The sequence below is a fragment of the Diadema antillarum genome, unplaced genomic scaffold (genome assembly GCF_040938485.1).
Source record: "Diadema antillarum isolate AM-2024a unplaced genomic scaffold, OU_Dant_1.0 scf00000191, whole genome shotgun sequence".
In the NCBI taxonomy this organism is placed as follows: domain Eukaryota; kingdom Metazoa; phylum Echinodermata; class Echinoidea; order Diadematoida; family Diadematidae; genus Diadema; species Diadema antillarum.
The window spans coordinates 265296-278111 of NW_027271080.1; the positions used below are offsets into that span (position 1 = coordinate 265296).

At 37.6% G+C, this 12816-nt stretch overlaps 1 protein-coding gene across 1 annotated transcript; it reads right to left on the bottom strand.

Annotated features, from left to right (window-relative positions):
* Positions 1-4953: 4953 nt before the first annotated feature.
* Positions 4954-9499, bottom strand: LOC139723446 (uncharacterized). Its single transcript, XM_071634690.1, has 3 exons — positions 9453-9499; positions 6633-6766; positions 4954-5421 (listed from the first exon to the last, which is right to left on the bottom strand). The coding sequence occupies exons 1-3, from the start codon at positions 9496-9498 to the stop codon at positions 5098-5100; spliced, it is 504 nt and encodes a 167-aa protein (XP_071490791.1). The 5' UTR covers position 9499; the 3' UTR covers positions 4954-5097.
* Positions 9500-12816: the final 3317 nt, after the last annotated feature.

Here is a 12816-nt window from a genome sequence, read left to right on the forward strand (position 1 = left end):
AAAACGGAAACTTGCAGTTGATTTAAAGTTATAGCAGACTTCAAGTTGGATAAAGTTAGCGTTGATTTCACAATCAACGCTAACTTTATCTTGATAAAACAGGGCCCTGCATATATATATATATATATATATATATATTTATATATATATATATAAATATATATATATATATATATATATTATATATATTATATATTTTTAATATTCACCATAAGAAACTATGCATTTAATATATTTTCTTATTTCTATCGGATTGGTTAATTTTCTTGAATGCATTCCACTAATCATCTTAGCAGGGACGTCGAACCCTAATTGGGGGGGGGGGGGGCAGAAGGGAGGGAAAGGGGCAAAACTTGGAAGGTTTGAGCAAGGGATCGGAACGAGGGAGGGGCGGGGTGTAGAGCTCACTAATGTCAAAATCGGCCACTAATGTTATAACACGCCGACGACAAATGTCAAAATCGGATTGACCACGATGTCATAACACGTTGACGACAAATGTCAAAATTGGATTTAATGTCGCAACACGTCGACAATAATGTCAATATTTCCAAATTTACTGCAAATGTCATAATGTGTCACAAGGGCGGACCCCTTCACACCAGAGGTGGAATGAGCCGGAATGCATTGGAATGACAATTCTTCCTGCATTTCTGCATATTCGAGGTGCATTCTAAAAATTCTGACGCCATCCTGAGTGCGTTCCAAGCATTCGGGCCCATTCTTGTGGCCAGCTTGAATGTTTTATCAACGCTTAAAACATTCAGGGAGCGTTCGAAGTGGAGAAATATCGATTTGCATTCGACGGATATTCTAATTGGACTCTGATTGCATTCTAAATATTCCTACGGCATTCTAACAGCATTTGAAACAATCTGACCTCAATTGAGGGAGGATCGTTACGGTGTTGCACCTCAAATTCTGCCAAAATATCTCAAATACTCATATGCTCAGAAAACGCTGCTGAGTGAAAAGTTTAGAGTAAAGATTAAAGTTAGGTTTATGTTTGGAGTAAGAGTTTGGGATAGGGTTATTACACTGCAAAAACAATGGTGTTAAATCCAACACCATGGGTGTTGATTTTAACACTTTCCCGGTATCTATATCGGAAAACACCGGTTGGTGTTATTTAACACCAAATTCTGGAATTAAACAATTCAATTCTGTTTTTGGTGTTAAAGAAGAGTCCAACACCAATCTTTGGTGTTGCAATTTAATTCTGTTTTTGGTGTTAAAAAAAATCCAACACCAATGTTTGGTGTTGCAATTTAATTCTGTTTTTGGTGTAAAAAACAAGATTCCAACACCAATTTTTGGTGTTGCAATTCAATTCTATTTGTGGTATTAAAAAGAAAAAGATTCCAACACCAATCTTTGGTGTTGCAATTCAATTCTATTTTTGGTGTTGAAAAGAAAAAAAAAAGAAAGATTCCAACACCAATCTTTGGTGTTGCAATTCAATTCTATTTTCGGTGATAAAATTTAACACCATTATTTTAACAACAGTGATATGCAGAATTCAACCCCAAATTGTTGTTAAAACAAAAACCAACGATTTAGCACCAACAATTCAATCCAACTCACTCTATCAATGCATTAGAATCAAACACAGAAATTCATTACACATTACACATAGAGAAGGGAAAAGGAACAAACCAAATTATCTTGACAAACAAAACTTGGTTCTTGTTTATTCAAGAAACTGGAAAAAGGAATTATCATGATGAACAATACACAACTTACACCTAAAGAATACAACTTGTATTCTACATCTGGATCAAGAGAAGAAAATGTTAAAATGTACAAAGTTTTGCCCAATTTGGGAGCCACCCTGTATACTAAAGTAGTTAAAGGCAAAAAATATGCATGTGGGTATTTCTATTTATATGGGTACCAAAGTATGACCTCAAATTGGTTAATACGTAATGAAACTAAGCTGTTTTGTACTGTGTTATACCTAAGATAAAAGCCAATAATCATTACACTCACAAACACTCGCATATTTCTTTGGTAACATGTTCATTCACAATTAGCCCCTAAATGTTTCATGTGTAACATGAACATGACATCACATGATATCACACAATTACTCCTGGTACCCATATGAAAAGAAATACCCATGTAGGTACTTGGTTGTCTTGAGTCTCTTTCTCATTTTTTTTTTCCTCAACCAAGTTAACAAAAAGCTATTTGTACATCAAAACATGCATTTTCCTTTCTCTTTTTCCTCCAGGAAATAAGCAACAACAAATCAATCTGTGCATTTCCAAATCCTTGGCTTTCATGCACATGCATCATAAATTTGCTTTTCCCGAAAGAAAAAAAGATGGAAAATATTACATATATTACATTACAAAAATATTATAAAATTTTTCAGTGCACACTTGGTCAGATGTTCAAAAGGAAAAATGTACCAAAAATTAGCATTCTTTAAGATTAAATTAATGATCGGCGGCCAAGATCTGGGGGGGGGGGGGCTACAGATAAATATAGCCCGGGCTACATAGGGTTAACAAGAGTCCACAATATCTTATTGATTGAAGTTATTTTTGAACATTTTGTTACCATTTACCAAAACCATACATAACATCGGCTCTACAGGTCTAAATTACTTGAAAAGAACATGCCTTGGTGCCACGTACTTCCTCGAGTCTGTGTTTGACAAATTTGTCATTAAATCTAGTGGTTTGTAGTCAACAAGTTCCTTTTGATTCTTGACAACATGACCACGTGGAAAACTTATTTCTACTGTAAAGGCATGATAGTGTGAATAATAATGCAATGTATCTAGCAAGAGAAGTACAAAAAAAATGTCATTGTTGTGTACAATGATATGCTCTATTTGACCAAACAGTGGAAGCTCATCGACATCATGGCAGACCAAAAGAGACAACTGATAATGTGTACCATACACTTTAACCCAATTGGCATCAAAGACTTCAGAAGAGAGTTCCTCTACTTGGAGTTTCTCTTGCACAGTCTGTCTAATATTTTCATCTAAATCTGACAATAAAAGTGAAGTACCTGGCCCAACCTCGAGACACTCCAAAGGATGGTTTGACTGAAGATGGAACGTTAGTGCTGTCTGATGTTTCTTTGCAAGTGATTTACATATGTTTTTGTAATTACGTACAGATTCTGCAACACGGCCAAAATAGTGATGTTTCGCTTCGTACCGCATACACCATACATGTACGAGTGGCCCAACTTCTCTCAAACATGTAGCATAATGCACCATGAAATGATGCTTTGGCAACCACCTATTGGCAGGAAATGTTTTTTGAAAGTGTGTGTGATGTTCTTCAGTGAGAACAGACAACTGGGCTATCAAGCCTGCTGTTAATTGGGGAGCAAAAATAATATCCATACAATCTAGTAATCTTAGCAGCAGTTCCCAGTAGACGTTTCCTTCTTCAATGTCATGAGCTATGATGAATGGAAGATTTCTTATCAAGCACCAAGCCTACATTGCCTTTTGACCCACATCATTGCCAGCTGTTCTCAGTTTAATGTAGGATGGTTTGTTCTTGTTATCTGTACGGTTTAAGCAATGGCTGGCAACTCTCTGATTCAGTTCATCATGGGTCAAGAGTGGTGGTTGCCTTTCATAGATGAAATATTCTAGTACAAGTTTCAGCTCATACTGAACTATGCCTTCCAACAGATCATGCATTATATCAAGTGAAAAATTTGTCAAGATATGAAAGTAAATACAATCATTCAATACAGTTTTTTGTTTAACTTCAAACACATGTGACAGTGTAGTTTGAGCTTCAGCTTCTTGTAAATGTTGCTCATAAGTCTGCCTGGTGCGCATTTCCATTAACACCTCTTTTAATGTGTTCTGCGCCTCTTCCTTGCTTGTCACACACAATCGACAGTAATAATTAGCAGAAAAGCTCTGTACAAAACCAAACAGGGCATTTGCACCTAGATTATCAGCACTAATTTGAGTAATGGTTCCCCTCTTCACAATGCCATTAGGAAGAGTAATGCCAACTGTTGACAGAATGTTAATGTCTTTCACAATATGCTTGAGAATAGCATTAAATCCATATTTTTTGGCATCTTCAGCATACCACAGAGCTACAAGATTGATATTGGAAAGAATAGAATTATACTTTGGTGGCAGATTTTTCAAAATGAAATAAAAGGCACCTAACTTGTGAATTTTTGTTTTTGAACCGATGGGGTTTACAGTTTCAAAGTCATCATAAAAACAGTGAATTTGTAGGGCATTTTCATCTTCATGGAAAAGAGGGATTTTCTCAAATTGTGCACCATCACAGTAATCTCTCATTACACCATCAGTGCTCCTATGGTCATGAGTAGCAAAATGCAATATATCTTCATTGCTCAAAAGTTGCTTTAAAGATTCTAAAATGGGTATATAAACAAAGGTATCTTCAATAGCAATCTGTTCATACTGCTTACTTCTTTTATTTAGACGACTTTCATACCGGATGCCTAACTTTATTTCTTGTGGTTCAACAAGTCCAAGTGTTGCACAATATTTCATCCGCTTATATTCTGAGTTCAAATTTTCAAATGGCTTTTCAAGCATAGCAAAATGCGTCTGTATTTCTCTATAAGCTTCGGACTCAATGGGCAGTTTATGTTTCAAGAAAGTAGCCTTAACTGCCGCTGATGCACTTTTTACTACATCACCTACAATCAAACTGGTTGATTCCACGATGTCATTTACAACTTTTCCAGAGTTTGCACTGTTTGCTGAAAATTTTGAAATTACTTTTGCACACTGCCTATTCAAATCTTCAGCGGATAAAATGTCATCTTCTGCATTTATATCCTGATCTTGATCACTGTCGTCATTATCATTACTGTTTCCTGCAAAGCTCTCTTCGAATGATTCATCAGCTTTCTCATTTTCAGTAAACTGTTCTTGATTATCTGGCAAACCAGATTTAAGGTGAGTCTGCAAATGCCCTCGAAATCCACGAAAAGAATAAAATGTTCTTGCACAAGCTCCCTGTCCACAGATTAACACCTCTTTTCCTCCTTCACTTAGTCCATGACTTAATCTTAAATGTTGCACCAACTTTGGTATTGCAAAATTTCTCTTGCATTTGAAGCAAATCATGGTGTGAATAATTTGGATCTTAGTTCGGGCACTCTCGGTGATTCGCGGGAAACTCCAACATCAATCTCGAAAACAGCTGTCTGGGTGAAGGTCCAGAACTGATGAAGAGACTGGCAGTAATGCAAGCCAAAGACAAAGTGCGTCTTGAAGAGTTCATCTACTGCTCCTTCCACCGTACAGGCACCACATGGAATGGCCTTGTGATCGACAATGAGCAAGTAACTGCTGATACAGGCCTTAGAATTTCCAATTCCAAGAAGGAACGGTTGGCTCTGGGTCTGTTTGGTGCCATCCAGAAAATCTTGAATGCTCCCTCCACTCTGTGTTTGAAACAAATTACATGTACTAGTAAACGATGAAACTAGCAGTTACCCTTTTCCCACTTGTTAATTCTATCAAAACTCTATCTTTATCATCACTGTTACCATCATCATACATACATACATATATAGTGGGGGGATCTGGATGTTTTGTGGAAAATGTCTGCAATGTGCAAAGTAGCACAACGTTTTCTGACTTTTTTCTCAATTTAAGAGGCCTGATTAGACTAAAGGCCACCGCATTCGATATGACTTTCTGTCACACAACTCAGCGACTTAAGATCTGAAATAAAACAGAATATACGCACTGTTTATTTCAATATGATAGTCGGCAAGTTGTGCGACCAAAGATTTGTATGATATGCAGTGGCCTTCAGGCTGCATGTTGCAGACTATCAAGGCTTGGCTGCAAGTGATGCTCCATCATAACTCTTGAGCAAATAGGAAAAGTGCATAAATCACAGGGCTTGTGCATGATGGTGACATCCATGTGCAGCGTAGTCTCCCCTATAACTTGTATCTCGCTCAATTCACTTTATGGTTAATGAACTGAACAGAGATATACACTGTAGCTACATTCTTCAACCAGGACTTTGCACAGAAAATTTTATAAACGTATAGAGGTAGGCTGTAGAGGCCTGGTAAAAAATGCAAGTATTTTCAAAGCAGGTTTTAAGTATCTGATTGAGAAGAGTCTTTCTAATATGGTTGAGTCATTTCAACTCACACAAAAGGAGACACTGTGAAAATAAGGATTTTAAAATTTCCTTCACAATTATTTTCTTGCTGCAAATTTGTAATCAATTTCCAATATCGAGGTAAAAAGTACTGACCTTTTGTTTATTGATATAACTCTACATTTACGGCTGTGAAAATGTCACGCTGAAACATATTCCTAGTAGGATTGAAGTATGGCAACCCTGTTTGCAGTAGGTCCATCTCGTTCTAGCGCATTGTCACTCCTAATAATCTTAGGATAGGTTCAGTTTTTGAACAGGCCCAAAGTTCTTGAGCACCCTCTTAGTCCAAGCCAGTCTAAGCACATTCATGAAATTCTTAGATAGACCATTGCTACATCTACTCCCTGTGTACACACATTTAGTCAGTTTTGGCAACATTTTCTAGAATGCAGTGAGAACATGCAAGGTGTGACGAGGGTACTAATAACATTATTTATTTATAGTCCACTTTTATACTGAAAAGCTACATACCTTCTGAAACTGAATAATCCTTGAGATTGCTGAGGAAATGGATACTTTTGCTGAGGCAGCTTTAGACCTCCCTTGGCTTGCAGGAGGCAACAGGCACAAGAGGAGGAGGATGGCAGATGTACCAGAATTCCATCCTGTATTTCAAAATGCAAAATAATAAAATCAAGCAGGCTTTCTAGTAGATCATGGTGAAAAAGTAGGAGAAAAAAAATAGGAGCTAAATTTCAGTAAAAGTAGGAGAAAAGTAGGACATGCACTTTTTTGTGAGTTTTCGATCAATACTCACCTTGTAATGAAGAGTCAAACTCACTGTGAACACCTGAAATGATTACTCACTGAGTTACTACAGTTGCATGTAAAATCATTTACCCCCCCCCCCCCCCCCCCCCCATTTGGACACTCTGGCAAAACAATTAGTAACAATACACATGCAGATTATTCCTAAATCTTACAAGTGCATGGTGAGCAGATACTTTATTACAATCACATGTATCAGATTAGTAGTCATTGATTGTCTATAATTAAAAACCTTGATCATTCATGCATGAAGAGATGGTCCAGTGAGTAATTTGTGGTCATTTTCGGAACTTGCTGTGATCACTGAAATGTAACTTGTAATGCTCTGAATGATCACAGCTTAATTGTTCCCTTTTTGTAAAAGATTAAAATATTTTTTTCCTTTAATAAATATACAATTCTTGTACTTCCATGGGTTCTGTTCATTTTGACATGAATTAAACTTTGAGTTATCAATCTCATTGGTAATTTCTGTACAAACTCATTGAAGGCAACTTTTACTCAACATTCATTTAAAGGGGAGTTTCAGTAGTTGTCTAGAGGGCGCTATAGCAATATAATTATTTTGAGATTTGAATGGGAAAACTCTTAGGAAAACTGACACAGAATAATCCAAGGAGGGGGCACAACAGGAGTTGTCATAAACAACTTTCATTCTTTACTTATAAAGGTATCTACACACAAAACAACTTGACTGATCTTCTTGTGGATCTGGAGAAGAAGATGTTTGAAATTTTGAGAATTTTGCACCCTGGGGGCCCTCCCCCTGGGCCCCCATGGGGCTACAGTTATCATTTGAACAACTCTACCCAACAGAATGATTCTCTGCAAGTTTGACTAAAAGCCGACCATTCGTTCTGCAGAAGAAGATGAAAATATAAAAGTTTACAGATGACGCACACCGCACAACGGACAAGGGACGGCAGACAAAAACGGATGGCAACAGCTCACTTGAACCTTCGGCTAAGGTGAGCTAAAAATGATGCACATGGCCTCGCATCATTTGATCTTTTGACCCCTAGATGACCTTTCACCTCATCATCCTCATCAACTCACATCTGGTAATACCCAAGGATTATTTGTTCCAAGTTTGAACAAAATTGATGCAGAAATAGAGAAATGAGAGCAAGTTCAACAAAAGCCTTTAACATTTTTCTAACACAGCAACAGGAAAAGTGATTACTATGTCAATCTCTGCCAGAACTTTGTTCAGGTGAGACAAAAAGGAGGGGGGGGGGGCACTGAGTGAGGGAGTGAAGGGACAAAGCAGGGGGAGTGTGTGGGAAGGGGTTCTGCCATCAGAATAGCAGAAATCAAGCCAAGTGTATAATAATATGGACGACGTCCAAAGCAGTCATCCAATGTCGAGTAATTGAAAACCGTGCCAATATGGACAGTATTCAAAATGTTGTCTACAAATAATCAAGGGCAAAGGTCAAAGGTCAAGGTCAAAGCTTGAGGTCACAGATCATTGCCACGTCCATAGGTATACATATACCAAGTTTGAAGTTGTTTCTCCAAACCTTTCTTGAGATATTACGAGAAAGAGCCATTTTCATGTTTAATCAAGGTCAAAGGTCAAGGTCAAAGCTTGAGGTAACAGATCATTGCCACGTCCATAGGTATACATATACCAAGTTTGAAGTTGTTTCTCCAAACCTTTCTTGAGATATTACGAGAAAGAGCTATTTTCATGTTTAATCAAGGTCGAAGGTCAAGGTCAAAGGTTGAGGTCAAAGATCATTGTCACCTCCATAGGTATACATATACCAAGTTTGAAGTTGTTTGCCCAAACCGTTCTTGAGATATTGCGAGAAAGATCTATTTTCATTTGTTTTATATAACCCATGTGACATTGAATTACCTTTGATCTTTGCTTTTAAGCTCAACCTCAACACAAAAATGAGCTTAATATCAGGAAAGTCCTAAAGGATACCGATACCAAATATGAACTTGTTTGGTTAACTCGGAGCCAAGATATAGATCGATGAAAAAGTGGATACCAAATTGTTGACAGACAGATGGAGAGACAGACGGACAAATATGACGGCATAAGGTCTTTCCTTTGGACGACTTAAAAATGTTAAAAGTTAAAGTTAGATGGGTAAAATGCAGGGGAAGGTTTGGAAGGGACTGCCCCATCTAAGGGTAGGGAAAATTTAGCAATTGGCATCTTAGAAATAAACTTTTTCTGATGCACATTTAAGTGAGTACAATATACTTTCAGAGTATTGGAAATTGTTTTTTGTAAAAAAAAAATCCTATGGAGTGGAATAACTAGATGAGGGGATGATCCGGGAGGGAGTCCCCTCTCAGGGTGGGGAAAATTGTGTATGGCTACTCGAAAATAAGCTTCCTGGCCCACATTTGTGTTGTGTTTATGTGGGAGTGTGATTATGCTCCATGAAAAATTGACCATCACTAGAATGTTTAATGATAAAGTTGGTTTAATTTTAACTTCTGATGACACTTCAGACTCTTTATGAAATTAGAGGGTGCATTCCAGGGAATGTGCAAAAATACCTTCTTTGTTCTGGTCAGAACTGTCAAAAGATGACAGGAGCTCCATGACTGTCAAATTTCCATTCTGCTTCAGAAGTTGTCGAGCAAGTGCCACTGAATGATTGGAGTAAACATTTACAATAGAAGCAATTCCTTCCCAAGTGACTGCTACAATTTTCGAATTCTTGTACACAGCAAAAATGGTATCAGATACATAGATCAGAAAACGTTGCACAAAAATTTGTCCCAGCAATAAGAATGAATTCCTGCCATAAATTATTATTATTATTATTATTCTTATTTTGGTTAATCATACTTCATGTACAATGATTTGTGTATTCCTTTATTAACAAAATTCATGAAATGACTTATTGATTATTCCCCTGTGTTTCCCATTCTCATCATAAATAGCGAGACGGTAATATCCGGCAAAGACCAGTATTTACCCCACAGTATTTATCAGCTGGGGCCAACCATGGGAAAAACAGCACTCGTGTCATATGCTACTGTTGTAAACTTTGACAGAGTTGTCCGCCCAGATTTGAAATACGTAATCATACATTTATAGCATAAGAATGCTAGGCACAACAAATAATTAAAAAGGCGTACTATACTAGAAACACTGCAATTACTAGATCTTCTTGAATTAGGAGTAAATTTACACCAGCCAGGGACTTGGTGATACCAGGGAGATGGCCACCTCCCTGGTAATACCCAACACCGATGAACAATGATAAGTTTCCAGACTTTTGTAGATTCTTGTTTATGTAATCCTTTGGACAGTATCATTCAACTCAAACATCACACCAAAATGTTTTTTAAATCAAACATTCACAATATTGAGGTGTCTTCAAGACACATGTAGGTCCAGGAAACTGTGAGCCGTACATTCATGAATAAATACCATCCTTGAATGGGTAGGACATATAGATAGAAATTTCCAACAAATTTCAAGATGATCGCATTGAAAACATTTCTGCAAAAATGCAAGTTTGCAATGCTGAAGACTAGCTTCCTTTGTCTTTAATTTGCAATGAATTGTTCATTTTAACACAGTGGCTGTATCCAGTAGCACCTTTTGCAAATACAGAGAATGTTCAAAGGAACATTCCTATAATTGTTCGCATACTGCTTACTTCTCCAGAAATGTAATGCTCTTATTAAAAACTTACTGGACCATTCTTCATCTTCTTTCAGGACATGAGGCTAACATCAGGCTGGCTGGTCACAATATCTCCCAATACATCATCGTCGATACTAAAGCCTTCATGTTCATCCACTAAAACAAGATCTTCGCCATCTCTGATGCTGAATTTTCTTCTGACTGTAAGGGGGGGGGGGGGGGGCGTGGGGAGAGAAAAACTATTAAAATTTACAAATGTAATAAAAAATGACTTAAGTATACTTTGCAGTTTGTATGGTTTCATGACAGGATAATAGCTACAGTTGTAGTAGCATTATAACTTTTATACCGCTAGTGTGTTTGAACATTCTGGCAATTTTCAGTGTTTTTGGGAAAGACATTGACAATTTTTTAAGTATATGATGTTAATACAATGACACATATCTCATTTATCACATACTTTATCCCCCCCCCCCCATTAATGCCAGTGGAATGACTGGTTTTGATAAATTTTTTTGACATCTTCTCCAGTAAAAATGTAGAAAAGCTTAGGCCTAAAGGAGTCGTTCGCTGGTGCTCTAACCCTATTGACCTAGAGACTAGCTCTTGGACTAGCCTATTCTGGTCTAGAGGTAGGCCTTACTGCCACCCCAGGTGAAAGAATTACATAGCCATGCAATTTTTTGAACCCGGCTGTGACAGTATTAAGGCCTACCTCGATAGACCAGGATAGGCTAGACCAAGTGAGCGGCCCCCTTAGGGCTTAAGCTGTCCCTACATTTTTACTGAAGATGTCCATAAAATTTATCAAATCCTATCATTCAAAACATTCAAACCAAGAACTTTTTTTGTAATAACAAGGTGGTTCTCGAACCATGGCCGGCACAAGTCTCGCCTGATTTTGCAATCAATAAAACAAGTAACCTTTTGACCCCAAGATGACCATTGACAATATCCTTATCAACTCAAATCTGATATTAACCCAACTAGGATCAATCGTTCCAAGTTAGAACAAAATTGATGCAGAAATAAAAAAATGAGAGCAAGTTCAACAAAAACTTTAACATTTTTTTAACAGACTAACAGACCTATCATTTGACCTTTGACCCCCTAGATGACATTTGACCTCATTAACTCACACCTGGTATTACCAAGGCCGGCCAAGCCCAAGGATCACTTGTTCCAAGATAGAACAAAATTGATGTAGAAAGAAAGAATTAAATGAGAGCAAGTTCAACAAAAACTTTCACATTTTTGTAACAGACCAACACTACAGACTAATATTAAAGTAACAAACAGACCAACAGACTAACACTAGTAACAGACTAGCTGCACAGACTAGCTACAGACTACACTATACAGTAGCTACACACATACTATTGCAAAAGCGACAGCGTTGCACCCACTACAAGCGGAGCACATCGGGAGAGCACACCGATTATCCAAGAAGATAATGTAATTTCTGTAGACCTGGGGGGCGTTTCATCAACGAGTTCGTCGAAGGTTTTCACCGACAAATTTGCTATCAGCCAATCAGACGCAAGGATTTACACTGACAACTGTTAAAAGCTAATGAAATCCTTGGTCTGATTGGCTGATAGCAAATTTGTCGGTGAAATCTCCGACGAACTCGTTGATGAAACGCCCCCCTGGACTAGACTACAGAGTCTAGATCTAACGTAAAGTATAGACACCTACCACAAATAGAGAAATAGTTATCATCTAAAAACTACAGTAACACTAGACTCTATGGCTATAGATCTATATGCATTGTATCACATAACATACCAGTAGATAAGGTTTCAATTGTAGTTTTGTACATTTGCACATGATATGAACTCCTCTTGCCAAACAAAATTCGCTTATAAAGAAGTATTTTGCGTGGTCCCCAGGCTCAAGGCTTCAAGTTCAAGAAGGCTTGGTCCAAGCCCAAGGCTCGTTGTAGCAGTTAGACTCTAAATTTAATGGGATGATTTAGTTTCTAACGTTAGGACCTACTAGATTCTAAGTCTAGAAAACTACCTGTAGTCTGTAGACTAGGATAGTAGGAGAAGTACTTTTGGGTGCAACGCTGTCGCACGCACTCTAGCTGCAGCTCCACATGCTCCACATGCATTAGCAGTATTGTACAGTCGACTCATGACAAACACCTGAAAAACAGGTACCGTACACTTACTCAGTTCAAAGAATCCTACGATGTCTTCTGGATTTAGTGGCAGCAACTTTCTGATTCGGCGATCTCCAGAACAAATCTTTACACTT

Coding starts and splice junctions, on each gene's coding strand:
- LOC139723446 (XM_071634690.1), bottom strand. CDS start 9,498: ATGGAGCTCCTGTCATCTTTTGACAGTTCTGACCAGAACAAAGAAG. Junction 6,767..9,452: donor TTCTGACCAGAACAAAGAAG/GTATTTTTGCAC, acceptor TTTGAAATACAG/GATGGAATTCTGGTACATCT. Junction 5,422..6,632: donor GGATTATTCAGTTTCAGAAG/GTATGTAGCTTT, acceptor TTTCAAACACAG/AGTGGAGGGAGCATTCAAGA.